This window comes from Vipera ursinii (genome assembly GCF_947247035.1).
Source record: "Vipera ursinii genome assembly, chromosome: 5".
Classification (NCBI taxonomy): domain Eukaryota; kingdom Metazoa; phylum Chordata; class Lepidosauria; order Squamata; family Viperidae; genus Vipera; species Vipera ursinii.
The window spans coordinates 86,898,978-86,918,976 of NC_139518.1; the positions used below are offsets into that span (position 1 = coordinate 86,898,978).

A 19,999-nucleotide genomic window follows, 5' to 3' on the forward strand; every position below is an offset into this window, starting at 1 on the left:
AGCTGATAACCCCTGGAAGACATTTGGAGAAGTCCCAGAAGACTGGGGAAGAAGAAATGTTGTCTTGATCATCAAAAAGGGGAAGGAGGAGGACCTAGGAAACTGTAAACATGTCAGCTTGATGTTTATCTTGGGCAAAGCAGATGCACAGCATATTTGGGAGCATTTGGAGAAGAGTGCAACAAACACCAAAAGCCAGCATAGGATTGTCACAAACAAATAAGGTCTTATTAATCTTATCTCCTCCTTCAATAGAACTATTGGAGCTTAGTAGATTGAGGAAATGCTGAGGAAATACTGTGCCTGGGCCTCCTCAAAGTTTTTGACAGAATGCCTCAGGATATCCTCATCAATAATATGGTGAAATGGGGGCTAGTTGATACAACTGTTAGATGTACTTAGCTAGTACTCATAAATGGTTCCACATCCAACTGAACTGCTTAAATGGAATACCCCAGAACTTTGTATTTTTATTAATAACTTGGATGAAGGATTTTACAGGATATCAGACTTTCACATGACACAAGATTAGGGGAAGTGGCTAACTGTTTGGAAAAGAAAGAGATTTCAGAAAAACTAAATGAGTGTGAACAGCAGACCAAATGCTGGAAAATCCCTGCAACTGGGGAGAAAAGAACTGAAGGCACAAGAATAAAATGTGGAAATCTGAAATAGCAGAAGGACATGTGAACAAGATCTGGGTGATCTCGGCAATCCATCAAATGTGAGCCAATAGTATGTTGCAACTGCTAAAAAGGCAAATATTATACAGTATTAGAATGTACTGATAACAGCATAGAGCAGGGGTGTCAAACTCACAATGTCATGTGACGTGTTGCGATGTATCATGACTTTTTTTTTCCATTGCTGGCAATGGGGTGGGTGTGATTTCGGTATGACGCATCCGTCTCATGGACCGATGGTTTGATATCCCTGGCTTAGAGTCTAGATTAGAAGCATTTCCCCATTCTCTTCTGCTTTGATAAGATCTCTCTTGGAATAGTGTCAAATACTGGAAAGTGCAACCTCTAAGACAAATTGGAGCCAATTCAAAAGAGGACCAGCATAATAGTGGGGGGACTGGAAAGTGTGTCCTATGAGAAATGGTTAAAGGAACTCAGTATATTTAGCCTACAGAAGAAAGAATTGAGAATAGATATGATAACAGTATTCGGATATATAAATGGTTTGTCGTATCAAGAAGGGTGTGGCTGTTTTCTCTGTCATCCAGGAAGAAAGGACAGGAAGCAAAAGGCTGAAATTTCAGAGAATCCAGGTTAGATATTAGGACAAAGCTGTGATACAAGTGAAGTAGTTTATATTTCAAAATGATCGAGTGTTGTATTATTCTGTATTATTGTTTATTGTACAATTACTGTTCTATTGTATACCATAAAAATTATTTTGCTGTGTATCTAAAGTTTAATAGTAATAAAGTTCCACATAATTTCCTATTAAAAGCTTTTGTGCAAAGTCTAAGGACAAAAAAAAGATCATGAATTTTCCTTTACCATCCCTCTGGTTGTCATCTTGAATATGTTATTGCCTCCAATGTCCTACACAATCAGGGAAATCACAGGTTGTGTTCAGACAACATGCATTATCAGGTCATTTACAAATCTGGTAGATTCATTTGGCAACATGCTAAGTTTGGTTAGTTTTAACTTATTTCCATGTAGTTTTCTTGGACCATTATGTATGTGGCTTACCACTGACTTCTTTTGGGGATGTAAAGTGCTGAGAAAAATGATAAATTTGCAGTTTCCTTTAGCTGTGATGCCAGTAAGCAGTAAAATATCAAATAATTTATTTTTTGAAAAAAAAAAGATCCCATGTGAGCTCAGAAAGCGGTGAAAGAGAAGGGTTTTAAAAAGGATAACCAGGAGAACAATAGAAAGTAGGAAAAAACGGTATCAACACTGAAAATCAGCAACTACACATAACTCACACAGACAGATGTCCACTAAGAATACGATATAGACGAGAAGTTCACGCAGTGTAGTCTTCACATAGAGCTCTCGGTTCTCACTGGTATTTTCAGTCAAGGTTGTGCCCCAAAGCCCTGTAAAAAAATAAGGAAAAATGAACAATATGTGGATTTATTCCAAGTACATCAACTTTTAAGACCAATATCAAAAAGAAATTCAGCTGTCTAAAAAGTGTACTTCTCTGGATTTTGCGTTGTAATTCTTCAAAGCACAATTGTGCTTATAATGTATATATTTTTAAAAAGATGTATACAAAAATAAACACTTTGTGAAAGTAATGTTAAAAATAGTATTTGAATTATTTCTCTTCCCAAAGGCATATATATGTATTGGGGAAAATGCAAATGAAAAATGCAAATTATAATTACAAATATTTAATTATTTAATTTTCAAACTGATGCAAAACATGAGAGGGATTACCTTGAGAACAGGAAAAATCGGTAATTGAGAGATACTGAAATGGTTATGTGTTTAATAATTTTCCTCTTGGTCACTTCAAAAACTGATGAAATTGCCATCAAGACTTTCAGGAACTGGCCATGTCTCTGGAGCTTACTGTAACAATCTTCCTCTGAATGCTGTGGATTTTACACTTTCAAAAGTAAATAACTTTCAGTCCATTTGGTGAGATATTTTAAAACCATTATCAATTAGCTCCCTCATTTGCTCAAGATATATCCTTATTCCTTCCAACTGTGTTTATTGCTACACCCCAACTATTATTTCCTTATTTATTCCTTTACAGTGAATATTACTAATTTTAAGAAAAAACATGGGAGATTGGCTGGAAAAGGGTGTAAAATTGGGAAATGCATGTCATCTGATGTCAACACCTGATTGTAAACATAGGGTTTCAATAATTTAAATATGTTTATTCACATACAATGCCCCCCTCACCCTTTTCCAGGAATTGCTGCTACAATGGATAAATTAGGAATTGGCTCTGGCTGTTTTCTGCAGTTATGGATGCAGGAGTAAAAAGGGGTGAGTGGGCAGGTGAGAAGGTATGTAAATGTAACACTCAGAAGGACATCTAGGAGAGGAGTGGAAACATATAAATATTTAAGGGAACCGTGCCTTGCTTTACTTGTTTGATCCTTTACCTTCAGCTTAGGTCCAAATCAATTTCTCTCTTTCATTTTAGTGATGAAGCGTGAATTTTCTTTTGAGTTCAAGAAAAGCTAGTTCCTTTGAAACATTGTTCATTTTACTTTTCTTTCATTGCTCACTGCTAATGAACACCATTAAGGCTTAATAGCTTGCCTCTCTAATGATTTGATGTTACTGCTCTTCTCCTCTAAATCTTCAACCAATGTTGGTGTGAATTCTTACTTGAAAGTGGAGTAAATGTTCTCACATCAATATCCAAAGGGGGTTCTGTTCTTTTCAAACTTAAGGACACTCAGAACCACAGCTTTGTGATAGATGCTCCTCCACACCCTCGATCGATCGATCAAAAGCTCTTGTGATGGAAGAACATAGGCAATTCGTGCCAGGAACAGCTAAAAGCTCTTTGGGGTTCCTGTTCCTGGTTAAAAAAGTTACTCTTTTTTTTAAAGTGCTAGCACTGATTCCAAACTCAACTTTTAATGGAAAATGTATAGTTGATTATAAAAAGTAGCAATCTGATAAGGCAACTTGTTTGAAAATAATTCCTGATTTTTCCCACTTTGGTTTTATGCTTCTCTCTTTCTACACACTTTTTGATCTGTATGAACAGAGAATGTAAGGGATGGAAGAGAGTTGAAGTTCCTTAACTTCTTAAAGTTATCAAGGTTGAGAAATTATATAGGGTCTGCAGTCTTAAAATTCAGATTTAATTATATGTATGTATGTATGTGTGTGTGTGTGTGTATACATACACACATATATATATATATATATATATATATATATATATATATATATATATATATATATATATATATATATATATATATATATATGAGAGAGAGAGAGAGAGAGAGAGAGAGAATTTCAATCAAGGATTCAATGGAGAAATTTAAAAAGTCTAGATAGTGGTTGCCCCTTCCACAGATGACCAAGCTCTCCCATTGCTACATGCATTGTCCCTGATTTCAACATTTAGACAAGAGAAAATATGTTCAACACAAGGTTGAATTACTGCTGTTGTAATGATATATATGAATGACTTTGGGAGACAGGAGGGAGAACCACAACTTTGGTGTAAAGCTACCTCAGCCCACTGAAAAAGGGAGAGTATGAGAAGCATTTCAGAAGGGAACCCCGCCCCCCCAGTTTTCTACATACTATAGTAAAAGGAAAGGAGAAATATTTTCAGACATACAAGATTTTATTAAATAACCTCACAATGAAGACATAGCTAGTACTCCTGGTTGTGCTTCTTGTCTGGATTCCCTAGTGCAGGCCTAATAGTTGTAGACTCATGTTGACAAGACATTTCTGCCTGCCAGCATGGCCACCTCCAGAGAGAGACATTCATTCTACCCAAACGTCTGAGTTTCTCTACTTTTTTTCTTGCGGAGATAGTAACCATTGTTACAGAAGCTAGGACTCTCAACCAATTTTCACATGAACCAGGCAGTTCTACAAATCGTGAGTTGTTATCTGTATCTGAGCAAAACTCACAAATTGAGCACTATGAATGTGGCTTTGAGTTTCTGAAAGAACATAAGCACAGAAACTAATCAACAAACAAATTCCAGACTGCATAGATGTCCAGTTGGTCCAGAGCCATCCAGCATAAATTCACCCAGCATAAAAGAACCAGTTTGGTCTAGTGGTTAAGGAACCAGGCTAGAAACCAAGAGTCTGTGAGTTCTAGTCCCACCCTAGTCATGAAAGCCAGTTGGGTGACCTTGGGCCAGTCCCTTTCTCTTAGCCCAGCTCACGCACAGGATTGTTGTTGTGGGGAAAATAGGAAGAAGGAGTATAAGATATGTTTGCCACCTTGTGTTGCTTATTAAAAAATGGTAGGATATAAATAAAATAAATAAATCAAATGCCTGGTTTTACCATTTTTATTTGTTAAATTTATATGCTGTCCCTCTCACTGTCAAATGACTCTTATGGTGAAAAAAGATGTGATTTATTTGAAAGATTCCCTGTCTTTAAGTGAAAAAGATGTGATTCCTAAGGAACCCAAAGTTGCTTTTTCAGGAGGCAACCGGGCTTTCTTTTTTTTTTTCTTTGAAAATGGTTGGTTTCTTATCTAAGAAACCTCTTCAGCTCTGACTGGATGGTGGGGAACGGAAGCATTTATATTTGCATTCTTTTAGAGAGTCATTGAGGCCACTTGGAGGTTTTGTTTTCAAAGAAAAACAAGAAAGTCCAGTTGCCTCCTGAAAAAGCACCTTTGGGACAACCATGATTTGGATGATTGAGAATCTCCAGACATTTAATTATGCACTTTAGGATGAACACCCTTCAAATGGTCCAGGAGTATGAATGGATTTCCAGAAAATACTGCAGACTACCAGAACAGGGCAGAAAATATCCTGCAGCCAGAAGGCTTCTCACACATTTGCACCACTCAGGTGACCCTGATGACACAGAAAACCTCCAAATGGCCCCAAGGACTCTCTAAAAGAATGCAAATGACCAGCTGTCTGCAAGGAATATAAATCCTGGACTCTCTGTTCAGAAAGAATATAAAACTATTCTTTATGTCTATAAACTACAGATCTTTTCACCTTCTTTCCATCAATTGCTGAAAGCTGGTTTCCTAAATCATCTTTGAAGAAGTGGATTCAGACCTTCCAGTTCTGAGTTCTTTTCATGGGAATTAAGAAATTGCAGGTTCCCAAATGATCTCCATAGCAATTCTTGTATGACAAAATGTTTTTTGCACTCACAATATTGCTAATCAGTCACTGCACTTATTACCTCATTTGGCAATATTTAATTGCACTTAGTTCTGTGACATGGGGTAACTTGCAGTTAAACATCTTTATTCTTCACAGAATATTGTAACCTTGGAAGATACCTTTATTGGCTTCCACAGAGTTTAGTTTCGCCTAACATTTTCATTAAGGACTTTGGAGAAACAGAGGGGAAAGGAATGCTTATTGAATTTGCAGAGTACATAAAATTGGTGGGTGTAATAAGAATAGTTAATATCCTCCAAACTAGAAACAACATTCAAATAATCTTGAGAGTTATCATAAAGGGATGAAAATAGTGCAATGAAATTTAACTGAGAATTGTGAAATCCTTCACTTAGAAAAAGCAAAGCAGAGGGCAATGATTCACTGTAATATTTCTGAAAATGTTATTGATGTTACAGTAAAAAAAACCAGTAAGGCATTTTTAAAGTATAAACAATCAGGATATGCATTTTTTAGCTAAATACAAGTATGTAGATATACTTAGGCTGCAAAAATCCATTTTTGGTAACATCAATCTAGAATAATTTCTAAATAGTTCCATTCTCTTCTGCATTGGTTAAATTCTACCTTGACTATAGGCAGTTCGAGAAGAATTCCTAGGAAGTGGAATGGGCTTTGAGAAAGAGAAAGGGAACAGCTCCAGCCTAGTTACCTTCCTCAGCTGACTCATCCAGTCAGATGGAGGGAAATGTGCCTGGGGGATATTTTGAGATAACCACAAAGCATCTAAAGCACTCTTTGTTGGCAATGGATGCAACAATGAGTGAAAATAATGGCACCCTCAATAGCTTTAGAGATGTTAGTGTCTTTATTTCAGCCAGTTCAAGGATGTCAGCAGCATACTATAGAATATACAAACAAGGTAAGAAGCATAGATCTTTGAAAAGAAAGCAGGCCAGAGAAAAATCATTTCACTAAACAGAAGCAAAGAGGCAAATCACAGAAACAATGATCTTGACTCCAAATAGGTCAGCAGTAGAAAACGATTGAAATTCTCCATGGATTTCATAAAAATAAATCCAATCAATCTAACTCCCTTCTCATGTTTTGAAAGCCACATCTGAACATTTGCTACCTTGAGCTACGATAACATTTTACAAATATTGCTACGTTAATTAAGCTAAACATCAAGCATGCTTGATAAAATCTGCTCCAATTATTCTGTGCACAATACTCACATTTGGCACTAGGCTAATTTGCACCTAGGCATAGCTATCCACCTTTTGGAGCTCAGGCAAGTAATGTGGCCCCTGATACCCCCTACTAATTTCAAGGTAAAAGTCTCACCTTTGAGGCAACCTTTCCAGCTACAAAAAAGAGGGTAGTAACATCTGTAACCAAGGCTCACCAAATAGTTCAAATGTTACTTCCTGTCATTGTGATGATTTTTAAATTTGTAACACATAGACAGTTAGCAAAGCCAACTTTACTGCACAATAGTAGTAGTCAGTAGTCCCTGCAGAGAAGTTGCATCCTTTCCCCTGCCTCTTGGTGGAGCTATTACAGATGGTTTTATCTTCTCTGTACTTAATCCCACCCACCCACCACCCCAGTTACCTCGGATGCCTTTGAAGACATAGTAGCAGCATCCTGGGGAGGGGGCTTCCTTCTTCCTTTCTTCCTCAGTAGCCTTTCTGTCCTTTGGGTAGGATAAAGAGCCAGTCAATTTTTCAATATTCTCGTAGGGATTTTCCAAAATGGATTTTGGATTGTAAATTGCTCTGATTTTCAGGGAGGAGGAGGAAGGGGATCCGTTGTAAACTGGGTTGTCCCATGCTTTCTTCCCCAGAGTTTCCAATTCATGTTCTTCTTGTGCCTGGAAATGGCTCTCAGCTCTGTTACTTAGGTGAGAAGAGCTCATGATGCTGAATCAAGCAATGGTTTCTTGTAGAAGACCCCAAGGTATCAAGCCGTCAGAAGTATTTCATCTGCTTGGCACTTTGCTCCGAGGCCTCTTTTATATTCAGCCACTGGATGACAAATAGAGAGTGGAGGCCATTGTTGGGAGCAGCTGTTAACTTCTATTCTTCAGTGGATCCAGCTACACCCAGGGGTGGAACTCTTTCTCTGCAGATAACAGTCATGAGAACCTGCATGGAGAGAGAATCTGGCTGTTAAAATATTGGTTCTGGTGGCTAAATTCTCAGGGAAATTAGAGGCAGGATGTTCATTGGACACTTTGGGCTGAGACAGTGCTGAGTGACACCTGGCACATCCCCAAACATTACAGGCGCTCAGTTTTAAATAGAGCTGTACCAAGAGAGCATTTGGGATCCATAAATCAAACTTTACATTTGCTTCTTGCAAGTAGATTTGGCTGGGCACTTAAGAATCTCTAGATCTAAAATAGCCATTTTTCTCTATGAACTGGTAGCATTTGCTAATTCAAGTAATTTCCTAGTCAGGGTTTTATTATTGCAGTCATGGTGATTATTCAAAAGGCAACATACAAGCCAATGCCAAAGCAAAATGATTGATGGGGGTGGATTTTGTGCTTGGTGCTATGCAAAGGGTATAGTTGAATTGATCAGCCCTGTCTCTCTGTCTATCTGAAGATCCTGCATGGTTTTTATAAAGGAGAAAAAGGAGATTCTGATTCTCTAGTTGACCCAGAATTCTTGACTTGGAAGCTATCCAGTCCAACCCCGTTCCAAGCAGAAATCCAGATTCATTCAGTTATCTTAGAGGGATAGTTCTTTAGCCTTTGCTTTACTTTGTCTTGTGAAGAGAAGCTCATTAAATGCTAAATGATCCCACAGTTAAACTGCTTTTTCTGTTAGGCAATTCCACCCATTATTAAAATCAGAATCTGCCTGTGTAACTGAAATCCATTTTTCCAGTATTTCTTAAATTTCTTTCTCTCAGGACTCTTTTTAAAAATTTTGGAGGACCCCAAAAGAGCTTATGTTTATATGGGTTGTATTTATTTATATTTACTTATTAAAAAATAAAATTGATGCATAGCTACTGCTATCACTTCTCAAGACTGTTTGATGGGATTTTAATATTGTATTATTTTTCAATATAAGCTGACAAATAATTTTAATTTTGAGGAGTCCTCAGGATCTCAATGGTCTCTTTGTCATCCAATGTATCAGACAGGAAAAGATTTGGTTTTTTTGGGGGGGGAATGAAAGGCTTAGTATGACAATATAAAATTTGCTCAGGAAAAAATGATTCAGTCTCATTTCCTAAATTTAATCTGTTATTTGTATAATTTTTCATGGACTTCTAAAATGGAATATTTGCCTGTGTGAAGATAAGCTGCTAATTTATTCCACTATATTTCTAGATATAGGGCAATGTAAGATCCCCACCATTTTATGTATGATTACAAAGTATTTTACCATTCCCCTCCCCAATTTTCACAATTAAAAAAGAGAAAGGAAAGGAAAGGAAAATGCTTTATGGTGATATTGGGAAAATTCTGGACTTTTTCTCTCCTTTTTTTTCATTGTTCAAATTTGTTCTGTCTGCAACTAGTGGTGTCATTTTCTCCCCACCTGTGATATACTTGGTCTTTACCTCATGCTGTAGAACATAATAAAGCATATTCTGTTGAAGAAGGATGTGTGCCCAGTCTGTAAGAAAAGCCTGGGGTTTTCCCAGTGTCTTTCACAGCAAAAACCAGAGTAAAACTGCTATCCGTGACTGATGGATGAAATTCATGGATATGAGTAGATTTGCTGAACTGGATGGAAGTTTAGGAAGCTGATCTCAAAACATATTAGGACTGGTTCACAGATGTTAGATTCCTAAAAATCTTTTAACAATTGGCAACTGAAAATTCAAATCAAAACCAAATGATTCCAGAATGATATTACTTTGGGAATATGGAGAAGGAAGCAAATCAAATGCAAATCTCTCCCCCACCCTCAAGAATGAAGAAGAATCTATCTGCCACATTCAACCAGGGAGAGCTGCCAGAACGCTTCCAGTTTAACAACCATCAGTAAATTTCAATGCCAAGACAAGTGACAGGAAGGAAAAGCAATTCTACAGGTAAGGCTTATGTGCATATATTCTTTTTTTCTTTTTCCTTATGTAACCTTTGACTGAGGATAGGTTGGGTTACTGAAGTCCATCTGAGAAACTTGCTTGGAGTCCTGAGATGCTAATTATGCCTCTGGCTGGCTAAGAGTAATTGTTACCTAAACAGTCTGCTACTTCCTTATAATAAATCTTCACAAATCTTGCTAAAGAGAATTTGTCCTTGAAAGAAAAAAATATTTTCTCTTTAGGCAGCTCCCCAAACCCTTTTAAGGCTGGACAGTGATCTTCTGAAATTGCTTTCATCAGGACTCCTGTCCGGAGCAGAGGGTTGAACTCAATAATCACATACAATCATACTTTATTATATAAAAAAATCTGTTTTTTGGGCCCCAGACTTGACATCTGTTACACATATTACATTCCTAAATGGGCTTTTAACAATTCAGGACTAATCATATGCAGATGCTTCTATAATTACTATTTTTAATTAATTTTGGTATTTCGTTTTTCAGTCATAATCCTTCCTTTTGCTGTCAGTCTCTATTGGTCCTGGTTTTACAGTACTTCTTATTGTAAAAATGTATTATATAAATTACCTCTTAATATGTTAACCTAAACACTAACTAAAACAGAGGTGAAACTTTGGCTAGCTCTGTCACCTGGCTTTGTGTTAGATCCTTTAATTAATGGTGAAGTGGGTTTGATGTCTATCTTATCAACTATACCTGCTGTTTTATTTACACACACACACACCTCTACCCTCCCCCCCAGTCATTATCTTTTTTCCAATTTATTCTTTGTTAATCCTTTCTACCAACACCTTTAGAATATACCTCTGTTTTTAGGTGCAAAGTTGTAGGAAGAAAGGCAGGCTAGTGAACTGCTGTGGTTCTGAAAACATAAGGCCTTTTAATAAAACTTGTAAAGTTCATGAAATCCTCCAGGGACGCCTTTTCCTTCATATGTTCTGGGTTAATAATTGCCATTATTGTTATCATCACAAAAACTGCTACACTCTTCTTTAGTTATTTAGTTATGTATTCATTCATTCATTCATTCATTCATTCATTCATTCATTCATTCATTTTGTTCCCAACACAGTCACGGAACTTTCAGTGCTTTGATGTTTCTCCTTTACAGCTTATGGATATTTTCAAATTGAATCTCAGATTGAATTGGTTTGCCCTCAGAGTAAGATCACACCCTTTCTGAATCTCGGATTTCCATTTTTATCAAGGTTGATTTGTACAGGCCTACTTTTAACTAGAGAGTAAGTTGCTACACAGTAAGCCTAAATCTAACCCTTTGGTGTCCAGGATATGACTTATTATGAGATGGCCCTAATGCTGTTCTCGGTCTCTTAAGCCAGTGCTTTTCAACCCGTGGAATACGCACCACCAGTGGTACTTCAGCACCTGGCAGGTGGTACGTGTATGACAGGTTGAAAAGCACTATAAAAAAGTGTAAAAGTGTGGTGGGGGGGATGAGCTAAAGTGGCGGCATCATCGCACAGTCCTGTGGGAGAATCAGCTGGCGCTGTGGTATTGCCAAGGCTCTACTGAATGCCCATGAACGGTGTGTGGCTCTAGCTGATTGGTGCTTCAGGGAGCAGAGTGCAGCCTTGGAGAGGAGGAGTCAGCTGGAGTTGCACCAAAGAGGAAAAGAGGAGGGGGGAGAGAGGAGAGGATATAAAAGGAGGAGGTTTTGGGTGAGAAAGAGAGAGAGAAAAAGATGATGGGGAAAGAGAAAGGGACGGAGAAAGAGAGATGGAGAAGAGGAAAGGTTTCTTTGAGACAAGCAGAGGGAGAGGAGGGATAGAACAGTGCAAAGATTAATGTCAGAGAAACAGGCACAAGTTTCCCATTAAAAGTGTTTGTGGATAGTTCTCAACCTACGACCACAATTGAGCCCAAAATATTGCTAATTGAGAAATTTGTTAAATGAGTTTTGTCCCATTTTATGACTTTTCTTGCCACATTTGTTAAGTGAATCACTGCAGTTGTTAAATTCGTATCAAGGTTGTTAAGTGAATCTGGTTTCTCCATTGACTTTGCTTATTAGAAGATCGCAAAAGGGGATCACATGACTATGAAACATTGCAGCTATCATAAATATGAATCAAGCATAAATATGAATGCCAAGCATTCAAGTATAAATCACGTGAGCCTGGGGTTGCTGCAACGGTCATAAGTGTGAAAATGGTCATAAGACCCTTTTTCAGTGCCGTTGTAACAGTCACTAAGCAAACTGTTGTAAGTTGCGGAGTACCAGTACTTTATCATTTTCCCCCCTTTTTTTGGTCATCAAGTATTTGACACCTTGCTAAGCGACTGGTGGTGCTCGAATATTGCCAGATCCTAAAAGTGGTGCAATCTGTGAAAAGGTTGAAAAGCCCTGTCTTAAGGTACATGATTGAAAATTTGAATGCATACCATATACCCCATATTTTAAAATGCAGGCTATGGAGGGGGAGGAGGGAGAGATAAAAAAAGGGAAATCTGATCACCTCCATGTGCTCACTAGAAAGTCAATAATTTCTGCTCTTTTCTTTCAATTATACTGAAGGAATATGATCTTTTAATGTTTCAGATGAAGTAAATGCACAACCTAGATGTATAAATAGTTTTGTACAATCTAATACACTTTAGCATAGCAATTAATGGATTATTTTTGCTCCAAATGCTTGGTTGTTTCATCTGGGACAGTTCACTTCTAAGTGGCTTGTTTACAAATTTTTGGTGCTCAGGCATTCTTGTAAAACAACTAAAGAACAAAGAATCAGGAATTGCAATTTTTTTTAAAGATGACACAATAGTGAATTTAGGTTTTGGAATATAACTAAATTTTGAAGCTTTTTCCATTTGCTTCCTTATGAACTACTGACAGTATTGTGTTCCTTAAAATATATTATTATAGACTGTTATTACAAAATTAACTTTTTAATGTGCACTTATTTATTTTATATATTAAAAATCTGTCCCTTAAAATCTATCAATGCATGAAAACATATTCTTTGATTCAAATATAATCTATTATGCAGATTGGGATATTTAAATCTAACTGAAGCAGACAAACTCTTATTTCTACAGTGTATGACAAATGAACCCACTGATCATTTGACAAATTATGAATATGAATATTTTTATTCTATGATATTGAACAATGTAGTGATGACACTAAAAAGTGAAAGTTGGGTTTAGTTTCTCATAGGAAATATAGGTATGTTCCTGGCATCTTTGATATAGTGGCTTATGATAAAATAGCTGAGTTTTCGGAAAATGGAATGGAATGGAATGGAATAGAATAGGAGCTGGAAGGGACCTTGGAGGTCTTCTAGTCCAGCCCCCTGCTCAAGCAGGAGAACCTATACCATCTCAGACAGGTGACTGTCTAGTCTCTTCTTAAAAATTTCCAGTAATGGGGCACCCACAATTTCTGGGGGGTAGCTATTTCAAAATAAAATAGATAAAAATAAATTACACTTATTAGGTATTCTTTTACATGTACAGCTAAGTTTAGCACTTACATGTAGACTCTTACATATACATTTAAGTTACGTTCATTTTTCTCCATTTTATTTTCTAAAATTGCAAAGTTGCATTGTTGCCTTATTTGATAAATTAAAATTTTATTATGAAAACTAAGTGGTATATTTATCTCCAGACCCACTCCAGCAGTGATGACATAATGTGTTATATTGCTAGGACAGGCAGTCATACCAATTCTTTTATCTTTCTAATGGACTGTGGTATGGTAGAATTTAAGCCTCTTGGGCGAGGTGAAAGTGCTGAATTTACAGCAAGAGCCTGACGTTCAAATCCCCCTTCAGCCATTGAATGTTCAATGAATGACTTTGAGCTAATCATTCTCCCACAGCCTGACCTACTGTGCAAGGTTGTTCCAGGGAAATACTTGGGCTGCTGAATAAAGGTGGTTAGAGGTCTAATCAATTAAGGTAATCATAACATTCAAATTGCCAGTATATATAATTACTAGCCAGGTTCATAACTCAATCTACTTTCCTGGGATGAAATTCAGAATCTTAAAAAAATAGTTTTACAAATTTCTGCAAATTTCTTCAGCGTATATAGTTTGCTGTGAATATGCAATACATCAGGGCTTCATTTGGGTGAACTGTGTTTGCTCAATAGAAACATCCTTTCTAAAACAAAATAGACGTTTGCCCACTAGGTGGCAGCAAAGTATTTTGCTTCGTTAATGCTGATTTCTGCCTTTGGAGGAAACATGCTGTTTCAACCAATATGTTAACAATATCTGAACTGTGCAGATTGTCAAACTGACTAGGTGGCAATGAAGAGTATTTGGAGGTATGGTTCTGCGGTGACATTAATAGATGTCACCATCGCCTCCTCTGCGACTGGACTACAATGTTCTTCAATGTGAAAATATATTTAATTCCAGTTTCGTGTGATTCAAACTTACAGAATTTTGCTACCTCTCATTACACATTCTGAAGAAGTGCAGAGGAACCCATAGGTAATGGGGTTGGATGCCATAATTATAATAATAATTTGGCATATAACAGAATAGTCACCAAATGCCTGATATACTAGATTTCTATGGTCTGGGATTTCTGCATTGTTACTATTGTGCTGAAGTGCAATGACTGCATGCACCTGGCTAACATTTTCATTACCTTATCTGTAGCTTATAGACTTTTGATAAAGAGACAGATAAATATAAGTGAAATTACTTAAGGTAATAAGTAATAGCTTTATGTATTTATTTAAATGAAAGATAGGAAATGTATAGTCCTCTCTGTTGATGCTTGAGGTGCTCTGATAAGTGGATGATAAAATAGCACCATTCTGATATTACTTAACCTTCTCAATGTTCGGTCTTGACTCCCATAAATATTAACACTGGGATTGCTAGGATTTGGGATATTTTGCCCTCTGTATGTGGCCGACATGCTGCTCTGTTTCTTTGATGCTTAATTCCCACCAGGGAAGCTGCAGATGACTCAAATCAGGGTGGCGACAGAAGCACAGAAAAAATTGGTTTTCTGAACTGGTGTCTGACAGCAACAATGAGTTGGATAAGTTAACAAAATAATTCTTACTCAAGGCAAGACAGAGGTGCTGTAGGGCACGGGTGTCATACTCGCAATGTCACGTGACATGTCACAACATATCACAACTTTTTTCCCATTGCTGGCAATGGAGTGGGCACAGTTTCGGTGTGATGCATCCGCCCCGTGGGCTGGCAGTTGACACCCCTGCTGTAGGGGAAAAGGATAGAATTCAGTTTCCTTTGGATGCAATAGTTCTCTCCCTGAAAAATTCAGGATAGAAGCTTTTTGGATCCAGTTTTACACTTGGAGGTGTGATAGTAACTGACTAGGAATCACTTTGGCCAACTGGTCAATTGTGAATCCATTTTTGAAGAGTCTTTGGGCGTTTGAGTGGGCCCAAAATTCAGCAGCAATAGTGGATACAGCAATTGTCATAATGAGATCTGACCTCTTTTTGAAGAATTGGTATTGCTTCAAACTTTGTCAGGATTTGTCCGATGAAAATGTATGTAGTCACTGGATGTCTGTTCCCGTAATTATCTATTAATTATATATTAATGGAAAATTAAATTATTTTGTACCTTCTTAGCTATTTTATTATACCCTTTCATCAGAATTTATACAAGAGAACTTTGTGGCAAATTGTGTAATTGGTACTGGATGAGGACAGAAAGATGCTTGCAAAACACAGTGATGAAAGAAATTTGCAATACAATGTATGCACTGTTCCTTCTAAAGGGCTTTGCTCGAATCAAAGGAAGCACGACAGATCCAAGAGAGCTACTGAACAAGCCAAGGGGGTGGCTTGTGAGATCATCTGGGATGAAGGCACATTGCCAGAACCAACAACACCAACTATTGTGCAGCTCTGTTTGCACAGTATCACCTGCTTGTTTCCAGGTCTCTCTGAGCACTGGATGTTGGAACTAAGGTTCAAGTCTGGGGCGGTGGGGATACGGGGGAGGGGAATTGTGTTGTAAAAGTGGTAATGTGGTTCACTTAGAAATATCTGAAAAATGATTATCTTAGACTTTGTTATTATACAAAGTTCAGTTAATATGTGGAATGATGAGTCTCCTCTTCTATTTCTGATAAGCTATCTCTGTGATACAGCTTGCTTCAGATAAGGAAATGCATGATATGGATATTATCTACATCCACATGTTCAGTTCTTACAAATAGATCACAGGTTTATTTCCCAATACATTATCTTTATCTTTCTCCATACATTCAACCCTTACAAATAAATACATTTGTTTTAAGTTTTAAAGCAAACTCTCAAAGCAACCTAGGTTATAGGCAAGGGTTGCAGTTGATGGAGGAGATTGTTATACTGTCATTAGCCATGTTTTATTGCCTCCTCTACAATTTGATTTCAGTTTTCACCGGTTTTTCTTGATGACACAAGGACTAAAAGCTTAACAGAGATAGACAGAACTTGACCTGAGCACCATGAACTTTTCCTTCCTGTGAAAATTTTGTGTCAAGCAGAAAACTAATCTGCCAGAAAGAAGATAAACTAAAGGGCTTTCTCTCAATAACCAGATTTCTGGGCAGATAGGCTAACAACACAATCATAGAATCATAGGGCTGGAAGGGACATTGGAGCAGAAGGGGACAACTTGCCACAGCCAACCCGCCATGGGACAACAAATCAATTTAATTATTTAAAATAATTTAAAACATATTTTAAGTTTAGTCATTCACATTTCATTTCCCCCCCTTCTTTGACATCCTTTCTTTAATTATCCTATTCCACCATTTCTTCAATATCAGCGTAACTTTTGTCCGGCGACGAGTTGTCCAATGATCAGTTGGCCAGGGAAAGTTGGCTGTGGCGAGTTGGCTGCAGCAAGTTGTCCTAGACCCCATTGGAGGTCTTCTAGTCCAACCCCTTGTCCAAAGCAAGAGTCCTTATACCATTTCAGACAAATAGTTGTTACAACTTTTCTTGGAAACCTCCAGCCATGGAGCACCCACGACTCCAGGAAACAAGCCGTTCCACTGATTTTTCTCAGTCAGGACTTCTGCTTGCCTTAGTTCCAGGTAGGGTCTCTTTTTAACGAGCTTCTCCCCTTACTTCTTATACTGCCCTCAGGTGCTTTGGGGAATAAGTCAACCTCCCTCATTTCTGTGACTGTCCCTCAAGTACTGGAAGACTGCTACCATGTCACCTGCTAATACACCTAGCCTCCAGACCCCTTATCATTTTTGTTGATCTTCTTGGCACTTTTTCTACTGCCACAGCATCTTTTTCTTGTATCATGGCAACTGGACCTGGATGCAGTATTCCAAGTGTGGCATCACTAGTGCAACATAGAGCAGTATTATCACTTCACCTGGTGCTGATACTATCCCTGTGTTGATGCAGCCTAGGACTGCATTTGCTTTTTTGGCAGCTGAAGCACACTGCTGGCTCATATTTTTAAGTAGCGGTCTACCAGGACACTTAGATCCTCTCACAGTCACTACTGTTGAGCCAGGTATTGCCTATTCTATACCTGTGCATTTGGCTTTTCCTGCCTAAATTTCTTACTTTTCTCACTGCTGAACTGCATCTTATTGGATAAGACCCATTGCTCTAGATTGTCAAGATCCTTCTGAATCTTGAGTCTATCTTCCGAAATGTTAGCAATTCCCCTCAGCTTGGCGTCGTCTGCAAATTTAATTTTTCCTTTTATCCCTTCATCTAGATTGTTAATGCAGATGTTGAATAGTACTGGAGATACAACCTTGAGGTACCCCATTGCATGCTTCCCTCCAGACAGATGTAATTCCATTGAGAACCACATGCTGAATGCAAACCCTTCTAGTGGTGCTACTGCCTATCCCACATTGTTCTCTCTTACCAAGAAGAAGGCTGTGGTCTATTTTATCTAATGCCTTACTTAAGTCTAAATATGCTATATACCCAGTGTTTCCTTGATCCACTAGTTCAGTCATTTTATCTTAGAAGACAGTAAGATTTCTTTGCCATGATCTGCTTTTAACAAACTCATCCTGGCTTCTAGGAATCCTCTTATTGTTTCTAGGTGCTCACAAATCTGCTGCTTGAATCTTTCCCATGATTTCCCCACATATTGATGTCAAGCTGATTGGTCAGTAGGTTCCCGAATTCACTTTTTTCTCCTTTTGAAGATTGGCACTACATCAGCTCTTTCCCGGTCCTCTGGCAATTTCCCCCATGCTCCACTGATTTCATTCAGTGGTTCCAAGATCACATCTGCTGGGATGTAAACCATCTGGTCCCAGCAATTTGCACTCATCCAAGGTGAATAGGTATTTTCTTACCAATTCCTTGCCCATTTTGACTGCACTCCTGTTCTACCTTCACAATGCTGGTTTTGATAGGGTGGGCTATTCCTTTCGCATAAATTCAGACGTAAAAGAGTTAAGCAGATATGCTTGCTTCCTGCTGCCTGTCACCTTCTTGCCAGCTTCTCCCTTCTCTATCGACAAAGTTGTCAGCTAGGCAAGTCAGAAGAAATGGCATATCTGTTAATTTGTATTGAATAAATGATTGAAAAGCCAATTTTTCAGAATTTTGTAGTTCAGTTACATCATCTTTATAAACTGTTTGAATGAAGATAAAATATTGGTATGTCCACATTTGATAAATATTTACTGTACATGGGGTACGCTTACATAATGGTAGTTACTTGGCCTGACAAATGATACATATCCAGAGGTAGAAATGGGTGGGTGGGGGGGGGGGAACCCCAACTATTCCTCTTGAAGGGAAATGCCAATAGTTTGTCTTCAATTATTTTTAAGAAGCTGCAAGAGAGGAACCACTCAGAATCTGTAAGATGGAAATAAAAATAGGGCCTTAGCAAAGAAGGAAGGGAAGGAACTCAGAAACAGATCTGGAAATATTGAAATGATAGGATATAGGTATTTCTATATATTTGCCTACAATTGAGCACGATGGGTGCTGCTGATATGACTCATTGAAGAATTTGCTTCCCATGGGTAAAAGCCTCTGTGTAAATAAGATTAATTTATAACGAAATGCTTTCAACCTCTGGTCAGTTTGAAAGTCTCACAAATGTTCTTATGCAAATACCACATGCACACCGAATGATATTTCTACCTCCCTCCCAGCCTTTGGTGGGAAAATCTGGAATCCTCAGAAGATGAGATCTGGCATTGGATGTCCAAGATCAAAGGTAGAGGTGATTCTGCACGCTTAACATAACCCAGCACAGTCCCTGGCCGTTTCCTACTTCCAGTGTCCCCCAAACATTGCAGTGACCCCAAAATGATATCCTTATTGTTACAATGGCACAGAAATGGCTGCAGGACTCAGGAACCAGCTAGAGGTAGCCGGGAAGCCTGCCAGGCAATGAGGTTGCGCCTCATTTAGCTTATCCAATTTTTTGGGGTGTGTGTGTGCTGAGGATGTGCTGACTCTGTGCACCTGTTTGTTGCCTAAGCCAGGCAACTCTGAAGGAGCTCCTGTTCCAGAAAGGGAGTTTGGAATCTTCTGTCTGGGAAGGCCTGCTCCGGAGTAAAACGCCTATCCGGAACTCGGAACTGGACAGTGAGAACAATCAACCAATGGAACAGTTTGCCTTCGGAAATTGTGGGAGCTTCATCACTGGAAGCTTTCAATAAGAGACTGGACTGCCATATGTCAGAAATGGTGTAGGGTCTCCTGCTTGGGCGTGGGGTTGGACTAGATGACCTCCAAGGTGCCATTCTATTCTATTCTATTCTATTCTATTCTATTCTATTCTATTCTATTCTATTCTATTCTATTCTATTCTATTCTATTCTATTCCTAATTCTAAACTCGGCGGAGCGTCCGGCTGTTTCGGAGCACCTGGCTCGGGCGCCGCCCCCCTTTCCCCCTTGGCGCGGGATTCCAGCAAAGGCCGGGTGGCTGCAATAAATGCCCCGGGGAAAGCGCTCGGGGAAGGCAGAGCAGGGGTTTCAGCCGCGGCCTCGCTTCGGACACCGAACGAAGGCTTCGAGTGCCTTCCACCCGGCGTGCGAAGCAGCAACCCGGCGCCGAACCTCCTCGTCCCGTTCTGCCCGGTTGCCGGAGAGGCGTGGCTAGGCGTCCGGCAGCTGAGCCAGCAGGAGAGAAGCGCAGAGAAGAGCCGGGGACC

General features: G+C 38.6%; 1 protein-coding gene across 1 annotated transcript in view; it reads right to left on the reverse strand.

Annotated features, from left to right (window-relative positions):
- Positions 1 to 7,718, reverse strand: part of PKD2L1 (polycystin 2 like 1, transient receptor potential cation channel) — a gene marked incomplete at both ends in the record, with an annotated part of 42,410 nt that extends 34,692 nt beyond the window's left edge. Inside the window, 2 exons of the mRNA XM_083364634.1 lie at positions 1,949 to 2,062; positions 7,415 to 7,718. Coding sequence (XP_083220760.1) covers positions 1,949 to 2,062; positions 7,415 to 7,718 — 418 coding nt within the window. The remainder of the gene's footprint in view (positions 1 to 1,948; positions 2,063 to 7,414) is intronic.
- Between the last annotated feature and the right edge of the window lie 12,281 nt (positions 7,719 to 19,999).